General features: G+C 37.5%; 1 protein-coding gene across 1 annotated transcript in view; it reads right to left on the bottom strand.

The window, feature by feature from the left end:
• Window positions 1-713: 713 nt before the first annotated feature.
• The window catches only part of DYNAP (dynactin associated protein), a 36,865-nt gene continuing 16,372 nt past the window's right edge, over window positions 714-21,206 (bottom strand). The window contains exons 4-5 of the mRNA XM_068562462.1: window positions 6,007-6,171; window positions 714-3,468 (exon numbers count right to left, since the gene is read on the bottom strand). Of these exons, the coding sequence (XP_068418563.1) occupies window positions 2,557-3,468; window positions 6,007-6,171 (1,077 nt within the window). The 3' untranslated portion in view covers window positions 714-2,556. The remainder of the gene's footprint in view (window positions 3,469-6,006; window positions 6,172-21,206) is intronic.

Below are 21,206 nucleotides of genomic sequence, written 5' to 3'. Positions count from 1 at the left end.
TAACACCAACAAATGGAACTGACTTTTGTTAGTGCTTTAAAGAATATTTACTGATTTATATCAATCTCACTAACATCAAAGATACAGGTCACAATGCCCTTCTGAATTCACTGCTTCAAGTAGCGGTTATCAGTCCTGTTTGCACACTTTTTGAAGAATATAGATTTCTGGATCACCCTTGAGGATTCTGATTCAGTAGGACTGCAGTAGAGTGCATGTACCATCAACACTGATTTAAACCTGTGAATTACCAAGAATTCTAAGTAATAGAATCCAAATTTGTAAGTTTATTACTCTCAGCATTGCTATTTTCTTTTTCTGAATTTTCTCTGGTATTTCAGCAGATAGCAGGCATAAGTAAATATTTATCGAAAGTATTTAATTTAATGCCTTTATAAGATTACTGCAAAAAGTAGTAGAAAACAAACTTATTAATTGAAAATAGTGATAACACATTTAAATTTTTACTTATATATCAAAATGATTTAAAGAGAAAATGAAATGAAAAAAATGTTGGCACAATCTAAAAAGAAGATGTGGTAATATGTAAATCTATTTAAAACACCCTTACGATACAGAATGTGTTTTCCTTATTACATATGGAATTAGTGTATTAGAGACTACAACTTTATAATAGTAAAAGACTGTATTCACATTTGGTAACTTTTTATTTAATCATAACAGCTTTCCAGCATAAATAAATGGATTGGATTTACTTTGTATGAAAATTGTGTTATCAAAAACCTCACAAAGTAGAGACTATCCACATTAAATGGTCAAGTCTAATATATGGTATTGTTAAATCTAAATGTTGTTTTGAGGATGAATTCATTATCATTTTAGTGTTAGTTGAATTGGTCATTAAGTAATCTTGTTTTAGAAGTGGTTATTTTGGTCCCTGTAGTTTTATGCTGGCAGTTACTGACATTGGAATCACCTATGGTACTAATAGTAGTTATAGTTAAGAGTGATGACAATGGACATAAGGATTTAATTTGCAAGCATCCTAACTAGAGTTCCAATGGAAGGGGTCATTCTGAATTTGCCATTTATGTCAAGTGGGTATGATGTTGTGACTTACTGGATTTACAATAAATAGAGAGGCAGCATTGGTTCGGATGAATAAGTAATGGATAGCTTTGAATAAAACACCAGTAGAAGTTACAGTGCTTATAGATTCAGCTGATAGGGTATGGAAGGGTTTAGTGAGGTTAGTATATTATACAAGTACATACAGTACAAACGGCTGTGTTGTAGAAATGATGAGGTGTAGAAATGATAATATGACTGTAGGATTAATTGATGTCGTGGTCCCTATTGCAAAATTTCAGTAGAAGTTGTAGCTAGAGTATATTGTTGATGTAATATGGGTCTGGCTATGAATTCATTTGAAGGGGCAGTGGAATTGCTAACTGTATTGTGATAGTAAATGACGTAGCTGTGGTTACATTTTCTATTAACAGGTATTATTGTTTCTATTACCAGGTTAAGGAGATTATAATTTCACTGAGGTCATTATGGTGTTGTAATTAGAAAGTCATCTGAGTTGGTAGCATCTGTGTTGACTTTATTTTTACCTGGGGAGGTAGCAAAGGGGGTTGAAGATGATGCTTACATTATCTCAGAAAACAGACTAGAGTCACTACCTGAGATGGAAGTAGCAATTGTGGTAGTGTAAATTCATGGAATAGCAGAGAGTAGTGTCTGGTGATTCTGGTAAACTGATACCATAGGTTGATTTGAAATGAAAATGAATCAGACTTGAGTTCACAGTGTTGAATGATTTGTGCAGTTAGAGCTTCAGCTGAGGAGGAGAGTTTACCATTGTGAAACAGAAAGGGGTGAACTGGTATTATAATATAATAATATTGGATTCAGAAAAAGGAATGGTGGTCAGAGATTCAGTCAATATGAACCAGGTACTCATGGGCTCTGAGTGCAAATAAAATGGTAACTGCAATTGTGGTAATGCCTTCAGTAAGGGAAAATGCTTAGAGTTATGGTGACAGGGTAAGTTTAAAAGATGATGCTAAGAGTTGTGCTGGTGGGTTCAGAAAAAGAGGTGGCTATTGCCGTGGTGGTAGGTATGCCAAAGGTTGCAGAAGGGATACAGGTGGCTGATGGGATTGTAGCCTCATTTGTAATGCTGGCCATTGTTGTGCTAGCTGGTTCAGCTGAAGTGGTGGCAACTGTGGCAGTCATACTCTCAGTAGAAGTGGTGGAATCAGTTGTGTCTGTTGTGGTTGTAGCTTCAGTGGTAGTGCCGGCCGTTGTCGTTGTAGTTGGTTGAGGTGTGGTGGTGGCCACTGCGGTAGTCGTAGTCTCAGTAGAAGGGGGAGAATCAGTGGTGTCTGTTGTGGTTGCAGCCTCAGTGGTAGCACTGGCCGTTGTCGTGGTAGTTGGTTGAGGTGTGGTCGTGGCCACTGTGGTAGTCGTGGTCTCAGTAGAAGTGGGAGAATCAGTTGTGTCTGTTGTGGTTTCAGCTTCAGTGGTAGTGCTGGCCGTTGTTGTGGTAGTTGGTTGAGGTGTGGTGGTGGCCACTGTGGTAGTTGTGGTCTAAGTAGAAGTGGGAGAATCAGTTGTGTCTGTTGTGGTTTCAGCCTCAGTGGTAGTGCTGGCCGTTGTTGTGGTAGTTGGTTGAGGTGTGGTGGTGGCCACTGTGGTAGTCGTGGTCTCAGTAGAAGTGGGAGAATCAGTTGTGTCTGTTGTGGTTGCAGCTTCAGTGGTAGTGCTGGCCGTTGTTGTGGTAGTTGGTTGAGGTGTGGTGGTGGCCACTGTGGTAGTCGTGGTCTCAGTAGAAGTGGGAGAATCAGTTGTGTCTGTTGTGGTTGCAGCTTCAGTGGTAGTGCTGGCCGTTGTTGTGGTAGTTGGTTGAGGTGTGGTGGTGGCCACTGTGGTAGTTGTAGTCTCAGTAGAAGTGGGGGAATCAGTTGTGTCTGTTGTGGTTTCAGCTTCAGTGGTAGTGCTGGCCGTTGTTGTGGTAGTCGGTTGAGGTGTGGTGGTGGCCACTGTGGTAGTCGTGGTCTCAGTAGAAGTGGTGGAAGCAGTGGTGGCTGTTTTGGTCGTACCCTCAGCGGTAGTGCTGGCTATATTTGTGATCGTGTTTTCAGTTGAAGTGGCAGCTGTTGCAATTGTGGTTTCTGTGGAATCAGTGGTTGGTATACTTGTAAGTTCTGTTGAAGTGTGCTCAATGATGGTAGTCATGGTCCTGGAAGTGGATGTTGTGGTAGAATCTATTGTGCTAGTCGCAACTGTAGTTTCGGAACTAGGAGTTGAGGTTGTTTCAGTTGTCAATGAGATTGCCCCCTGGTTTTGAGTAAGTTGTATAACAATGGGGGCATTATTATTTTTCCCATTATACAGCAGAGACACTATGAGTACTCCAATTGCCATTGTTATCACAGAAGCTAAGAGACAAGCCAGGAATATTTTCCACACAGACCAGTCACTAAACAAATTTCGTGTCACCTGGAAAGGATTTAAATATAATTACTGAAGTTGAAACCAAACGTTGCAAAAAAAATATGTCATTTATATTCTTTTTATATATAGATTACTTCAGTGGAAGAATGTATAAACATAAAAAATACCTTAGTAGCCTGTAGATATAAATATTGGCTCAAGTTTAATGTTTCATTTGGGAAAGGCTTGGTCTTTGTAATAGGAATAAAGGAACATCCACTGATGTGTCTGCTTTCTTTTCATATGTATTTAAAACTAAAAGAAATATTAAATGTCATCTTAGAAACCATTTATTCCTCCCACCATCAAAAGAAGTATCAACACATGTGTGTCTGACTGTTGCATACAGTGATTTGAGGGACCCAAAATATCACCTGATAAAATCTTCTCCCTTCGTTGGCCTATCAACTATCAGATTTGTGTCTGCTTTGTAGCCTTCCATTTTAAATGCATTAATTAATGGCTTATCAAATATTCTAGCTAGGTATTCATACAGGTTAGTAATGGCAGCATGAAAATCAGAGTTGAATACATTTGTTGAAATCCAGCTTGTGCTGCCACCAGCTATTTTCACTGTGTAAGAAGTTAACCTCTTTGATCTTATTTTTTCATCCGTAAAAATCTATAAGATTAGAATAGGGATTAATGTCAGTAATATTACTTTGTAATATCTCTCTCTTTTATCTGTTATTGTAGAGGAAACATTGCATAGTATAAAACATGTAAGCCTTGAGACAAGAGAGTCTTGAATTTGAATTCCATACCATTAATATTCTGAGCAAGTTTCTTAACTTGCCTAATTCTCAAAAGTGGGGATAATAATATCTACCTCCAAATGTTATTGAGAAAATTAGAATAAGAAACATCCTTCAAATTAGATTTTTGCAGAAGGCAGGGCTTTATAGTAATTAAGGGCATAGCCATTGGAATCTAACAGATTTAGGTTTAAATTTTAAATCCACCTTTTACTAGATAGATGGTGGTATGTGGAAATTTGCCGTGTCTTGCAAAGCCTCAATTCCCTTGCATGGATAATATCACCTATTTAATAAGGCTAAACAGTAAATAAGAAAACAGCATGAATAACGTTGTCCTAGCACTTTCTAAGTACTCAAAAAACATTTGATTTCACTAATTAGCTCATTCTTATCCATTTTCTTATGACTGAAAACAATCACTAAAGGAAACAAAGAGCACATATGTCTTTGGAGCATGTAGGGTAACTCTTCAATGTTCCAAAATAGTGGACACTGTCTCAGACAATAAACCACAATTTGGGTGTTGAGAGTGACACCCACTAGGCAATCAGAAGCAGTTCAAGGGCATTGGGTACCAAGGCTAAGGGAATTTGTGGCACCAACTAAGAGAGCCCAATGACTAATGGCACCTCCTGCCCCATGTCATCTAGGCCTTAGAAAGGAAATCAAAGGGGGAGGAGAGGAAGGACGATACTCACACCTCAGAGGAAAATTACCCTCATTTTTTGTTTGAATTTTTAAAAAGAGGAGTAAGATGAATAAAAACTCATCTTAACCTAACCTGAGACCTGTGCTCAAGTGCTATTACTGCTACTATCTAGCTGTGTGAATTCTTACAAACAATCTAAACTTCCTAGACCACGATGTTTTCCATCTGTGGCTAAGTAAAGGCATCTAAAATAACTTTCAGCTCTCTGATTGGTCTGGTTTGTTTGAGATCATCAGAGATATATTCTCTAAATAATTCTATCAAAAGCCTTCTTCCACAATGTTTCTTGTCATTAAGAGTTTATCCTCTCTTCTTTAATCAAAGTCTTTCCAAACTGTCTCTGTAGCAGGATTAATCAGAAGAGGGGTGTAGTCCAGAGCCAGAAGAATTGAACCAAACTGCCAGGCATCATTAGCAATCAGTCAAAATCAAGTTTTCACCTGGAGTAGGTGGTGGAATGGAGGAAAGACTCAGAGATCAGATCTCAAGGTGAAGAAAACAGAATAATGAGAAACAGGGTAAAGAACACCGGAAATCTGCTTCTGGGCACCAAACCAAGGCAGGGCTAAATATTTTCTAACACAAGGTTGAAAACACACGAGGTCAGAAACAGGAGGCTAACAGAAGGCCCACAGTTATGCTTAGAAGCAGGAAGGGAAGGAGAGTGAGCCAGATCACCCACAGACTAGGGCCCCAGGGCTTTAACACATGACTTCACCTTCCACTGAGCAAGGGTTACAATGTCATTTACTGTCAATGCATTTGCTGACATCAGCTACTCGGTCCTCCAAAAAAAGGAACCCAAAACTTCGCTTTTTTTTTGATGCTTATATATTTTCCCTAAACTTTATAGGTGTTTTTTCTTTCCATCAAGATCATTAGCTCCTTAAATTAAGAGCCCCATAAATCTACCTCTTCTGCATTCCCTCTCAGTGATTTGACATGTTCAAAGGATGCTGTAGATTTTCAAAAGAACAATGTTAATTGATTGAATGTTTTTTCTCTAATATTAGATCAAAAACACTTCCATGTGGATTACATCATAACCCAGAGAAACAGTGTCACCCCAGACATTACCTGACAATGTTGGGATTCTCTGTTTGGAAATTCTGCAAGTCCAAGGGTCCCTCTGTTGGTGCAGATGTCAGTTAAATTGGGACCAGCATCACCAGTTACATCAATTGATGTTGCAAACTTACAGGCTGAACTCTGAGCTTCATCGTTTCTAAGGTTCAGAAATGGCTGTGTACAGGAAAGAATGGGAGAAAAATAAGATGCTATTGTATTTTGTGTCTAAAGTAATACAATTCGGACAAATATAAATTAGATTGTGTCATATTATGGCTTATTTGATCAAATAAGATCATTTGAAACCTGACTGAGGAATAAATAAATACATTTATTATATTTCTTCTCAAAACAAGAAAATCTAATTAGGTCATCATAAGTTACATGTAATTATTTATATAATTATTGACATTCAAATTCAGGCATTATCTTTTACCTTCATCATATTTAAAGGATTTGTTAAATATCATTATGTGGTAAGCTGATGTAGAGAGATATATTAAAAAGTCCCATAACAGGATGTGGAGAAAAGGGAACACTCCTACTCTGCTGGTGGGAATGTAAATTGGTGCAGCCACTGTGGAAAACAGTACGGAGGATTCTCAAAAAACTAAAAATAGAATTATCACATGACCCAGCAATTCCACTCCTGGGAACATAACTGAAAAAAACAAAAACACTAATTCAAAGAGATACGTGCACCCCAATGTTCATAGCAGCATTATTTACAATTGCCAAGGTATGGAAGCAACCTAAATGTTCATCAACAGATGAATGGATAAAGAAGATGTGATACATATCTACAGTGGAATCCTACTCAGCCATAAAAAAGAATGAATTCTTGCCATTTGCAGCAACATGGACGGAGTTGGAGTGCATTATGCTAAGTGAAATAAGTCAGACAGAGAAAGACAAATACTGTAAAATAAAAAATACAGCAAACTAGTGAATAAAACAGAAAAGAAGCAGACTCACAAATATAGAGAACAAACTATTGGTTACCAGTGGGGAGAGGAAAGGGGGAGGAGGATGGGGGGGAAAAGGGTTATTATGAGACTATATAAAATTATGTGCATGAAACTTCTAAAAATTGTAAAGCACTATAGAATTTAAAGAATCTTTTATTCAATAAAAAAAATTACATACTTCTGTGTAATTCTACATGGCCATAAATTTGTGTGCTTCAGCTAGTATGGAATAATAAATTTCTTTCCAGAAAAAAATTTTTTTAAATAAAATAGAATTTAAAAGTCCCAAAATGAAAATTCTAGAGACTTCAAGGCTTATAAAGAACAACACTTTGGGGTCTTATTCATAATGAGAAAATCAAATCTAAAGAGGTGAAGTGAGATTCTAGGTATAGTAAATTGCAATAGGACACATCTCCCACTGCAATCAATCAATTAATAAATAAATAAAATTGAAGGGCTTTCAAAGAAGTGAAAATTAGATTACTTAAAATTTAAAAGAAGAAAGAGCTTTTCCAAAGTGATCTAATAATCATAGACCATTTTATTTTCTGGGGGCATTCGCTGATTCTGAGTATGAGTTGAGGTTCTGACTAACAAAAGAGTCAGCAAAACTTTTGCTGTTCATGTGAGTCCAGCATAACAGACTGGAAAATAGGGGATCCCCAAACACAAGGCCTTTGTAATGTTCTGGAATAGCTCAGGAGGCTGGCAGTCAGGATGGAAAGGCAGAGTAAAGTCTTCAGCAGTATCATAGTGATTAGGAGATAAAATCCTGCTATCAGAAAGGGACTTAACACAAACATAAGACTGGTTTCCCCCTAAGGACAGCTGCCATACTTTGAGGCTGCCTGGCATAGGAAGTTAAAGAGCTGACCTTGAAATCTCTGAAGGTCAATCTCTGAAGAATATACATACAAACATTATGAACAAAATAATAGTAAATTAAATCCAGAAATATATCAAAATGGTAAAAATTCATAACCAAGTGAGGTCTACCCAACTACCTAAACTAACTTAGAATGAAAGTTAGTTTAACATTCAAAACAGCTAATATAATTCGCCACATTAACAGAAATAAAGGAGAAATATATATGTGAATATATCAAAAAAGATGCAGAAAGAGTTCTGGCAAAATTCAACAACAATTTGTGATAAAAATTCTGAGCAAACTAGTAATAGAAGAGATTTTCCATAATCTGATAAAGGATAGCTCCGTAAAACCTAAGCTAACATCACAATTAATGGTGAAATATTTCATGCTCCCCCCCTGAATTTGGGAACAACACAAAATGTTCACTTTCACCACTTCCATTCAACATTACATTGGAGGTCGTAGCCAGTGTATTGTTAGGAAAACAAAAATAAAGTTATAAAACATGAAAATAAAAAATGACATGATTGGGTTTATAGAAAATCCAAAAGAGGGTCCAAGATGGCGGAGAAGGATATGCTCTCACTCCCTCTTGCGAGAACACCAGAATCACAACTAACTGCTGAACAATCATCGACAGGAAGACACTGGAACTCACCAAAAAAGATACCCCACATCCAAACACAAAGGAGAAGCAACAGTGAGACGGTAGGAGGGGCGCAATCACAATAAAATCAAACCCCATACTGCTGGGTGGGTGACTCACAAGCTGGAGAACACTTATACCACAGAAGTCCACCCACTGGAGTGAAGGCTTTGAGCCCCACGTCAGGTTCCCAACTGGGGGTCTGGCAACAGGAGGAGGAATTGCTAGAGAATCAGACTTTGAAGGCTAGTGGGAATTGATTGCAGGAATTCGACAGGACTGGGGGAAACAGAGACTCCACTCTTAGAGGGCACACACAAAGTAGTGTGCGCATCAGGACCCAGGGGAAGGAGCAGTGACCCCAGCGGAGACTGAACCACACCTACCTGCTAGTGTTGGAGGGAATCCTGCAGAGGCAGGGGGTGGCTGTGGCTCACCGTGGGGACAAGGACACTGGCAGCAGAAGCTATGGGAAGTATTCCTTGCCGTGAGCCCTCCCAGACTCCACCATTAGCCGCACCAAAGAGCCCAGGTAGGCTCCCGTGTTGGGCCTCCTCAGGCGAAACCACCAACAGGGAGGGGACCCAGCCCCACGCATCAGCAGTCAAGTGGATTAAAGTTTTACAGAGCTCTGCTGACCAGAGCAACAGTCAGCTCTATCCACCACCAGTCCCTTCATTCAGGAAACTTGCACAAGCCTCTTAGATAACCTCATCCCCCAGAGAGCAGACAGCAGAAGCAAGAAGAACTACAGTCCTGCAGCCTGTGGAATAAAAACCACATTCACAGAAAGATAGACAAGATGAAAAGGCAGAGGGCTATGTACAAAACGAAGGAACAAGATGAAACCCCAGAAAAACAACTAAATGATGTGGAGATAGGCAATCTTCCAGAAAAAGAATTCAGAATAATGATAGTAAAGATGATCCAGGACCTTGGAAGATGAATGGAGGCAAAGATCAAGAAGATGCAAGAAATGTTTAACAAAGATCTAGAAGAATTAAAGAACAAACAAACAGAGTTGAACAATACAATAACTGAAATGAAAAATACACTAGAAGGAATCAATAGCAGAATAACTGAGGCAGAAGAACGGATAAGTGATCTGGAAGGCAGAATGGTGTAATTCACTGCTGTGGAACATAATAAAGAAAAAAGAATGAAAAGAAATGAAGACAGCCTAAGAGACCTCTGGGACAACATTAAATGCAACAACATTCACATTATAGGGGTCCCAGAAGGAGAAGAGAGAGAGAAAGGACCCGAAAAACTTTTTGAAGAGATTATAGTCGAAAACTTCCCTAACATGGGGAAGAAAATAGCCACCCAAGTCCAGGAAGCACAGAGAGTCCCATACAGGAGAAACCCAAGGAGAAACACACTGAGACATACAGTAATCAAATTGGCAAAAATTAAAGACAAAGAAAAATTACTGAAAGCAGCAAGGGAAAAATGACAAATAACATACAAGAGAACTCCCAGAAGGTTAAGAGCTGATTTCTCAGCAGAAACTCTACAAGCCAGAAGGGAGTGGCAAGATGTAATTAAAATGATGAAAGGGAAGAACCTACAACCAAGATTACTCTACCCAGTAAGGATCTCATTCAGATTCGATGGAGAAATCAAAAGCTTTGCAGACAAGCAAAAGCTAAGAGAATTCAGCACCACCAAACCAGCTCTACCACAAATGCTAAAGGAACTTCTCTAAGTGGGAAACACAAGAGAAGAAAATGACCTACAAAAACAAACGCAAAACAATTAAGAAAATGGTCATAGGAACATACATATCAATAATTACCTTAAACGTGAATGGATTAAATGCTCCAACCAAAAGAAACAGGCTTGCTGAATGGATACAAAAATAAGACCCATATATATGCTGTCTACAAGAGACCCAATTCAGACCTAGGGACACATACAGACCGAAAGTGAGGGGATGGTAAAAAGATATTCCATGCAAATGGAAATCAAAAGAAAGCTGGAGTAGCAATACTCATATCAGATAAAATAGACTTTAAAATAAAGAATGTTACAAGAGACAAGCAAGGACACTTACATAATGATCAAGCGATCAATCCAAGAAGAAGATATAACAAGTATAAATATATATACACCCAACATAGGAGCACCTCAATACATAAGGCAACTGCTAACAGCTATAAAAAAGGAAAACAACAGTAACACAATAATGGTGGGGGATTTAACACCTCACTTACACCAATGGACAGATCATCCAAAATGAAAAATAATAAGGAAACCCAAGCTTTAAATGACACAATAGACCAGAGAGATTTAATTGATATATATAGGACATTCCATCCAAAAACAGCAGATTACACTTTCTCCTCAAGTGTGCACAGAACATTCTCCAGGACAGATCACATCTTGTGTCACAAATCAAGCCTCAGGAAATTTAAGAAAGTTGAAATCATATCCAGCATCTTTCCTGACCACAACGCTATGAGATTAGAAATGAATTACAGGGGAAAAAACGTAAAAAACACAAACATATGGAAGCTAAACAATATGTTACTAAATAACTAAGAGATCACTGAAGAAATCAAAGAGGAAATCAAAAAATGCCTAGAGACAAATGACAATGAAAGCACGACAATCCAAAACGTATGGGATGCAGCAAAAGCAGTTCTAAGAGGAAAGTTTATAGCTATACAACCCTACCTCAAGAAACAAGAAAAATCTCAAATAAACAATCTAACCTTGCACCTAAAGGAACTAGAGAAAGAAGGACAAACAAAACCCAAAGTTAGCAGAAGGAAAGAAATCATAAAGATCAGAGCAGAAATAAATGAAATAGAAACAAAGAAAACAACAGCAAAGATCAATAAAACTAAAAGCTGGTTCTTTGAGAAGATAAACAAAATTGATAAACCATTAGCCAGACTCATCAAGAAAAAGAGAGAGAGGACTCAAATCAATAAAATTAGAAATGAAAAAGGAGAAGTTACAACAGACACCGCAAAAATACAAAGCATCCTAAGAGACTACTACAAGCAACTCTATGCCAATAAAATGGACAACCTGGAAGAAATGGACAAATTCTTACACAGGTATAACCTACCAAGACTGAACCAGGAAGAAATAGAAAATATGAACAGACCAATCACAAGTAATGAAATGGAAATTGTGATTAAAATCTTCCAACAAACCAAAGTCCAGGACCAGATGGCTTCACAGGTGAATTCTATAAAACATTTAGAGAAGAGCTAACACCCATCCTTCTCAAACTCTTCCAAAAAACTGCAGAGGGGGGAATACTCCCAAACTCATTGTATGAGGCCACCATCACCCTGATACCAAAACCAGACAAAGATACTACAAAAAAAGAAAATTACCGACCAATATCACTGATGAATATAGATGCAAAAGTCCCCAACAAAGTACTAGCAAACAGAATCCAACAACACATTAAAAGGATCATACACAATGATCAAGTGAGATTTATCCTAGGGATGCAAGGATTCTTCAATATACACAAATCAATCAATGTGATAACACCACATTAACACATTGAAGAAGAAAAACCATATGATCATCTCAATAGATGCAGAAAAAGCTTTTGACAAAATTCAATACCCATTGATGCTAAAAACTCTCCAGAAAGTGGGCATAGAGGGAGCCTCCCTCAACATAATAAAGGCCATATATGACAAACCCACAGCAAACATCATTCTCAATGGTGAAAAACCGAAAGCATTTCCTCTAAGATCAGGAAAAAGAAAAGGATGTCCACTCTCACCACTATTATTCAACATAGTTTTGGAAGTCCTAGCCACGGCAATCAGAGAAGAAAAAGAAATAAAAGGAATACAAATTGGAAAAGAAAAAGTAAAACTGTCACTGCTTGCAGATGACATGATATTATACATAGGGAATCCTAAAGAGGCCACCAGAAAATTACTAGAGCTAATCAATGAATTTGGTAAAGTTGCAGGATACAAAATTAATGCACAGAAATCTCTTGCATTCCTATACACTAATGATGAAAACTCTGAAAGAGAAATTAAGGAAATACTCCCATTTACCATTGCCACAAAAAGAATAAAATACCTAGGAATAAACCTACCTAGGGAGACAAAAGGTCTGTATGCAGAAAACTATAAGACACTGATGAAAGAAATTAAAGATGATACCAACAGATGCAGAGATATACCATGTTCTTGGATTGGAAGAATCAACATTGTGAAAATGACTATACTACCCAAAGCAATCTACAGATTCAAAGCAATCCCTATCAAATTACCAATGGCAGTTTATACGGAACTAGAACAAAAAGTCTTAAAATTTGTATGGAGATAAAAAAGACCCCGAATAGCCAAAGCAGTCTTGAGGGAAAAAAACGGAGCTGGAGGAATGAGACTCCCTGACTTCAGACTATACTACAAAGCTACAGTAATCAAGACAATATGGTACTGGCACAGAAACAGAAACATAGATCAATGGAAGAAGATAGAAAGCGGAGAGATAAACGCACGCACCTATGGTCAACTAATCTATGACAAAGGAGGCAAGGACATATAATGGAGAAAAGACAATCTCTTCAATAAGTGGTGCTGGGAAAACTGGACAGCTACATGTAAAAGAATGAAATTAGAACACTCCCTAACACCATACACAAAAATAAACTCAAAACGGATTAGAGACCTAACTGTAAGACCGGACACTATAAAACTCTTGGAGGAAAACATAGGAAGAACACTCTTTGACAGAAATCACAGCAAAATCCTTTTTGACCCACCTCCTAGAGTAATGGAAATAAAAACCAAACTAAACAAATGGGACCTAATGAAATTTCAAAGCTTTTGCACAGCAAAGGAAACCATAAACGAGACGAAAAGAAAACCCTCAGAATGGGAGAAAATATTTGCAAATGAATCAACGGACAAAGGATTAATCTCCAAAATATATAAACAGCTCATTCAGCTCAATATTAAAGAAACAAACAACCCAATCCAAAAATGGGCAGAAGACCTAAATAGACATTTCTCCAAAGAAGACATACAGATGGCCAAGAAGCACATGAAAAGATGCTCAACATCACTAATTATTAGAGAAATGCAAGTCAAAACTACAATGAGGTATCACTTCACACCAGTTAGAATGGGCATCATCAGAAAATCTACAAACAACAAATGTTGGCGAGGGTGTGGAGAAAAAGGAAACCTCTTGCACTGTTGGTGGGAATGTAAATCGATACAGCCACTATGGAGAACAATATGGAGGTTCCTTAAAAAACTAAAAATAGAATTACCATATGATCCAGCAATCCCACTACCGGGCATATACCCAGAGAAAACCGTAATTCAAAAAGACACATGCACCCCAATGTTCATTGCAGCACTATTTACAATAGCCAGGTCATGGAAGCAACCTAAATGCCCATCGACAGACAAATGGATAAAAAAGAAGTGGTACATATATACAATGGAATATTACTCAGCCATAAAAAGGAAAGAAATTGAGTCATTTGTTGAGGCGTGGATGGATCTAGAGACTGTCATACAGAGTGAAGTAAGTCAGAAAGAGAAAAACAAATATCGTATATTAACACATGTATGTGGAACCTAGAAAAATGGTACAGATGAACCAGTTTGCAGGGCAGAAGTTGAGACACAGATGTAGAGAACAAACGTATGGGCACCAGTGGGGGGAAACCGCGGTGGGGTGGGGATGGTGGTGTGCCTATTACATTATTCTTTTTTTTTTTTTAAAGGAAGATTTATTTATTTATTAATTTATTTATTTATTTTTGGCTGTGTTGGGTCTTCGTTTCTGTGCCAGGGCTTTCTCCAGTTGTGGCAAGCGGGGGCCACTCTTCATCGCGGTGTGCAGGCCTCTCACTATCGCGGCCTCTCTTGCTGCGGAGCACAGGCTCCAGACGCGCAGGCTCAGTAGTTGTGGCTCGCGGGCCTAGTTGCTCCGCGGCATGTGGGATCCTCCCAGACCAGGGCTCGAACCCGTGTTCACCACATTAGCAGGCAGATTCCCAACCACTGCGCCACCAGGGAAGCCCAATTACATTATTTTTGAAGTCTTTTAAATACATGTTGAATTTTTTAAAGTAAATGAATGAAAAGGATGGGTTCAAATAAGAAAGGTTTTGGTGGTTAGGTTTTTCTTGAAGTCAGTCTAAGACATTTCCTCAACAGCACCATCTATAACATTTTATAAACTTACTATGTTAAAATATATTAGCTCTCTTTATTTGAATAAATGTTATTTTCTAACAATAGAAGATTATTTCTTCAACTAAAAAAAACAAAAGAGAGAGAGAGAGAAATCACTCCAGATACAGTTTTAAGAAAAAGATAAGAGAGCAATGTGTGTTATATTCTTACGGGAGTATAAATTGTTATGTATAAATTTGTTATAGCTCAAAAACATTATAGAATTATCTAAGTTTTACTCATAGGACAGCAAGAGCATTATTTAAATGTACTCTCTCAATTACATTGATTAAATAACCAATCCTAAATGGTTATTAAAAATGCTATTGACATTGCTGGCTCAATCTCGAATTTCTATAAAAACAATCAAGCTACATATGTGTGCAGACGTTGGCCATTGAGCAACTATAACTAAGAATAAAAGGGAGTATAATTATGATTAAATATAGTCAAGAAGGAATACACTCAGGCAAAAAAAAATTAGTCAAGTTCTGTTTTTCTAAAGGTGTAATATCACGCCAAAGAAGTAAAGAGAATGGTTATGCAGTGATACCAAATAAAAGAAGATATGATACACACAAGCACTTTAAGAATTTCCATCTGTTCTTAAATAGGTAGCTTTGAGAAAATTACACATATTTATATTTTATAAAAGCTTTGTGTTTCTTTGTATTATTACTATCGTTATTCTTCAGCTATCCAGTTTGTTTACGGCTGATGAACTTGAATATTTTTCTGAACTTTTGTAATTAAATAAAAATTCACTGGCAAGAGCAATTTACCGGAATTTAAAATATTTAAGAGAAGAAAGATGGTGAGTGATTGCACTGAGAGCAGAGTAGTCTCTAAAGTTAAAATTCTGAGAAGTTGGGGGGCTATGAATTATAGTTAATTAGCTCTTGGTAGAAGCCGATAATCTCCATTACATACACCCAATATGCATTAGCTATATAAAATTTAGAATAAAATTTTAAAATTTTAGAATTTTAAAATTTTAAATTCTATGCTCATAACTTAAGAGATTACCATTTCATGTTTCCTAAGAGGGAAAAACAAACTCTGAAATTTCTCTATTTTATGTAGACTTCAACTGCTACTACAATCCACTGGCGAAAATGGCCATCAATTAAAAAAAAATTTCTCTACCATTATGTCCAAATATCCAGATGTAAAGTGAGATAGTCAGTGATGAAGATACATGCCCTTTATTTGAAAACTCTCATTATTATCTAGGGAAATCTTCAAGATGAATAATTCCTTAGTAAAGGGACCTTTTTATCTGAGTATCTTGACACTGTGAAGACCTAATGACATAGTTGCAAGGCTAGAAGAACCATGAAGAACATCTTTAGGGGAAAGGAGCGCTGGTCTAGAATCAAGAGAACAATTTCTCTGCCTTGTACCTTCCTTGTTAGTGCAGGGGGACAAAAATATTTTTCCTCACAGAATGGAACTGTCCATTCAAACTTATACTGATTTCATTCAACACATTTCCACATGTTTCCAGTATCAAGGGCTCTAGTCAGAGGCAAAGTTACATAAAAGGCAATCCCAAAACACACAGTACTAAATTATTTCTTCTAAAAACATAAGCAATAGTCAAATAATATTGTATACAATTGAACTCTAACATTCCCTTGAATACAATTCTTTATTAAAAAAGAAACTCATATGTAGTTAAGTAGAGGCTAATCTAAAGGACTTGCTAGATAATTTGCTTCCTAGGCATAGAATTCACTTACAAGATTATGTTCTGACTTTCAAAAATGTACGAAATCTTTGAGTTCTGACAAATCTACACATTACACTAAAATCCAGGCAATTACCACAAAAATCTATATATCACATTTTAACAACATAAATTGTTAATGCAATCAACCACAGATTTGTCATCTTATACTCTAGTTGTGATAACTGTAGAGAATTATTTGAACAGTTTATTAAATTATTACCCCCAAATTGCTAATATCTTAGATTAGTGAGTATTAAAATAAATTTCTTAATAATGCATATATTGATATACAGAAAAAAATACAAGTTTTCTAATTAACAAGTAGTAACAGAATAGCTAAAAATTGTCTTTCATGTAGAATTCTGATTAAGAATTGCTTTTTGGGAAGAACCATGTTGTAATAAAAAAAAATCAGAGTTGTATTATTATTGAAAACAAGACTCTGAACTATCAGACCATACCACGGTGGTGCCACCAATACTCATCGGCTGGTTTCCAGAGTGTTCAGTATTCACTACGTATTTCCCACATTTTCTGTCCATTCTTGAAGCACAAGCTTAACTCCAGAAATACTTTTCAGCCTGTGCATTGCTCTTTATACCTGCAACCTTGAGAGATAATTAAGTTGATTAATATCCACTATGAGACATCACTGCTAGTGTGGATTAGACTAAATAATAATTATTCTTTATGTGGGATCCACCTTAGAGGAAGAAGTGGGTGTCAAGAAATTACATGAGGATGCAAGAAAGCCAATCCAACCTCTGTGATGACACCCTCAATACTATGCCACCAGGCGGCTTCCTGGTAGAATGAAACTGCAATTATACAATTCTTCCTTCTCTCTCCTACCACATCATTTCACAGAACTCTTCCTTCTGACTTCAGGAACAGCCCAAGATAGAATTCTGAAATAAGTGAATGTTGCTGTTGCTTCTTTTCCAAACAGACAGGAACATCTTTCCGCTCTTACTGGCAACAACCTTTAGGCACTCATGACCCTCTGCTCATCAAGTCTTGACCTTCTTGGGTTCCTCCCCACCTTTAAAACTTTTCCAATCTATTCTCTTTCTCTGCTTCTAGAAAATGTTAATCTAACTTGATTTATACTTCTGGAAAAAAATAGTACAACTTGGCTTACATGTCTCCAAGCCCCAGACTGATACAGACGGTTAATCTGATAAACAAATCTCTGTGAATATATTCACCAAGAGCCCCTTCTCTTCGTTTTTTGTGAGATCTATTTGGCATAGTTACACAGAAGATTACTTCTGATTTTGCTTACAGTTTAGTAACAAGACACTTTGGCAGGTAGGGCTTTTCTAACTTCTGAAAATTATACTCAAGAGCAAAGGACTTTTTTCTTATCTGTAGATATATCTTTGGAGGGATCTAAAAGACAATTGAAAAGAGTTAAGAAATCATTTTTAACCTCAAATAAAAAGTTATCAATCAGCTCCCAACACACGTACCCAAGGAATCCCAAATAAAACTGGTATAGAAAATTATTTATGAAGAATGGTGCTTAAATAACCTAAAAGTTTAAAAATATCTCTTCAATTTGTAATTAGTCCATAGTTAATTTCTTACAAATGAAGCAACAAAGACAAAATACTTACACTTTTTTGTTGAAAATGTCTCATGTAGCACTTTTTAACTGGCCAGGTATCTATGAGGTTTCAAAGATAAGAATTACCTGATAGTAGAGCTGCAAGAGGGCTGGGAGATCTTGGAGTTCAGCCTTGTCATTTTAAGATTGAGGAAATTTGTGTCCAAAGAGGGGAAGTGATAAAATCAGCTGGGTGGTAGAACCCAGTTTCCTTTCAGTCTAATACCGTCTCTATAATTAGTTTATTAATAGTGACTTTGTAGAAAGATGGACAGCCTAGTAGGAAGTCAAGCAAATGTCTTTTGAAAACAAAGTGAAACAAAGATATCAAAGACTTGGATTTGGAAAAGATCCTAGATATGATGCCTGAAGCCATCTGAGACTTACTGAACTTTCAGGGGAAAAGTCTGGGAGCCTGACTTTTTGGCCAAATGTCAAGTAATCTTTATTCAAACATGTTTGAGAAATATTTTGCTAACCAATGATCCCAAGCATGCACATGGAGTGTCTTCATATCTTTAGGGAAGAAAATTGTGTGTGTAAAGAAACTACAACTTTCTCAAATTAAAAAATGGGTAAGTTTTTAATTGCTTATTCCTTCAATAAGCACTACTGAGTCTCTGTTATACCCAAGCATTGTGCAAGAGGCTGAGTGCTCAATGGTGAATAAAAGAGTCAAGATTCCTGCTCTCTTGGAGTAGAGTAAAACATATACTGATTATGTCTTAAAATATTTTTTGATCATTTCTAAAGTTCTCTTATAGATGCATTCTTTAGCTAAAAGTTTCCAATGGAATCCATGGAAGCAAAGTAAAATGGCCTTTGGATCTAGAGAATAAAAAAGGTGTGAAAAGACTAGGGAAGGGATTTATTCTAGGAAGGAGTAAAAGACAACGTTTTACCCCTCCATAATGAAACTAAGGCAGTGAAACTATGGCTTCTGTGACAATATAAGTAGAGTGATCATGTAGTTTATCACTCCAAACCAAAATACTCCTGAGAGCAAAAGGAAGCAGTATTAATAATTTAATTTTACAGAGACAACACTATCCCATGTAAACCAGGACATGTGGTCACTTAGCAATAAAGAACCCATGTGAGTTAGGAGATTCACTAGTACTAACCATGACCACTGGATAAGTCAGTGCATTTAAAAATTGATTCAATATCTCTAGTGAACAAATATTCGATTAGAATACACCGTTTACTTGAGCTTTAAAAAAATCTAGTATTGCAGTACTAACACACACATATTTATATTATGCCCTGGAGTTCCAGAACCACTGAGAAGGTAAAATTCCAGAGTGTATATCATTAAGTCACTGACAAAATAACATCAAAGTCCCACCCTCATTGTCATTAGCTGATGAACTGTTTCAAGAGCCAAAGTAAATCGCTATGCACTTAAATCTTCAGCATAAATTTAGAACTTAATTTTTCCAAAGAATACTTTTTGTGCTTTTTCACATCACAAACCAACAGCTAGAGAGGGGCACACCTGGATTACTATAACAGGCAAAGAAATACAGGTAACTCTCATTGGTATGCTGAATATCTCCTAGAAAAGCTCTTTGATATCTGCATAATTTTAAGTCAAAAAAATGTGGAAATCTATATTAATTGAGAGTGGTTGATGGTCTTTTAACAACTGGTAATTTTTTTTTTGGCCAAAGAATGCAAAGCCTGTTAAACTGTCATCTGTTATAAAATGAACCACACTGTAGTCTTAAAGATTACAACAAAACTAATTTATTGATAAAGTCACCCACTTCAAATACTTCCATGACAAATTTCACCGTGATCTGATATTAATCGAAACACCGATTTTTTTGGATGTCTCTGAATCAAGATGGTGGAGTAGAAGGACGTGCTCTCACTCCCTCTTGCAAGAACACCAGAATCACAACTAGCTGCTGGACAATCATCAACAGGAAGACACTGGAACTCACCAAAAAAGATACCCCACATCCAAAGACAAAGGAGAAGCCACAATGAGATGGTAGGAGGGGCGCAATCACAGTAAAATCAACTCCCATAACTGCTGGGTGGGTGACTCACAGACTGGAGGACACTTATACCATAGAAGTCCACCCACTGGAGTGAAGGTTCTGAGCCCCACATCAGGCTTCCCAACCTGGGGGTCCGGCAACAGGAGGAGGAATTCCTAGAAAATCAGACTTTGAAGGCTAGAGGGATTTGATTGCAGGACTTCGACAGGACTGGGGGAAACAGAGACTCCACTCTTGGAGGGCACACATAAAGTAGTGTGCACATCGGGACCCAGGGGAGACTGAACCAGACCTACCTGCTAGTGTTGGAGGGTCTCCTGCACAGGCGGGAGGTGGCTGTGGCTTCCCAGACACTGGCAGCAGCAGTTCTGGGAAGCACTCCTTGGCGTGAGCCCTCCCAGAGTCCACCATTAGCCCCACCAAAGAGCCCAGGTAGTATCCAGTGTTGGGTTGCCTCAGGCTAAACAACCAACAGGGAGGGAACTCAGCCCCACCAATCAGCAGTCAAGTGGATTAAAGTGTTACTGAGCTCTGCCCACCAGAGCAACAGTCAGCTCTACCCACCACCAGTCACTCCCATCAGGAAACTTACACAAGCCACTTAGATAGCCTCATCCACCAGAGGGCAGACAGCAGAAGCAAGAAGAACTACAATCCTGCAGCCTGTGGAACAAAAACCACATACACAGAAAGATAGACAAGATGAAAAGCAGAGGGCTATGTACAAAACGAAGGAACAAGATAAAACCCCAGACAAACAACTAAATGAAGCAGAGATAGGCAAACTTCCAAAAAAAGAATTCAGAATAATGATAGTGAAGATGATCCAGGACCTCGGAAAAAGAATGGAGGCAAAGATCGAGAAGATGCAAGAAATGTTTAACAAAGATCTAGAAGAATTAAACAACAAACAAACAGAGATGAACAGTACAATAACTGAAATGAAAATTACACTAGAAGGAATCAATAGCAGAATAACTGAGGCAGAAGAACAGATAAGTGACCTGGAAGACAGAATGGTGGAATTCACTACTGCAGAACAGAATAAAGAAATGAAGACAGCCTAAGAGACCTCTGGGATAACATTAAATGCAACAACATTCACGTTACAGGGGTCCCAGAAGGAGAAGAGAGAGAGAAAGGACCCGAGCAAATATTTGAAGAGATTATCATCGAAAACTTCCCT

This window comes from Eschrichtius robustus, chromosome 14, assembly GCF_028021215.1.
Source record: "Eschrichtius robustus isolate mEscRob2 chromosome 14, mEscRob2.pri, whole genome shotgun sequence".
In the NCBI taxonomy this organism is placed as follows: Eukaryota; Metazoa; Chordata; class Mammalia; order Artiodactyla; family Eschrichtiidae; genus Eschrichtius; species Eschrichtius robustus.
The sequence above is the reverse complement of the archived record's forward strand: the minus strand, read 5'-3'. Positions and strand labels throughout refer to the sequence as shown.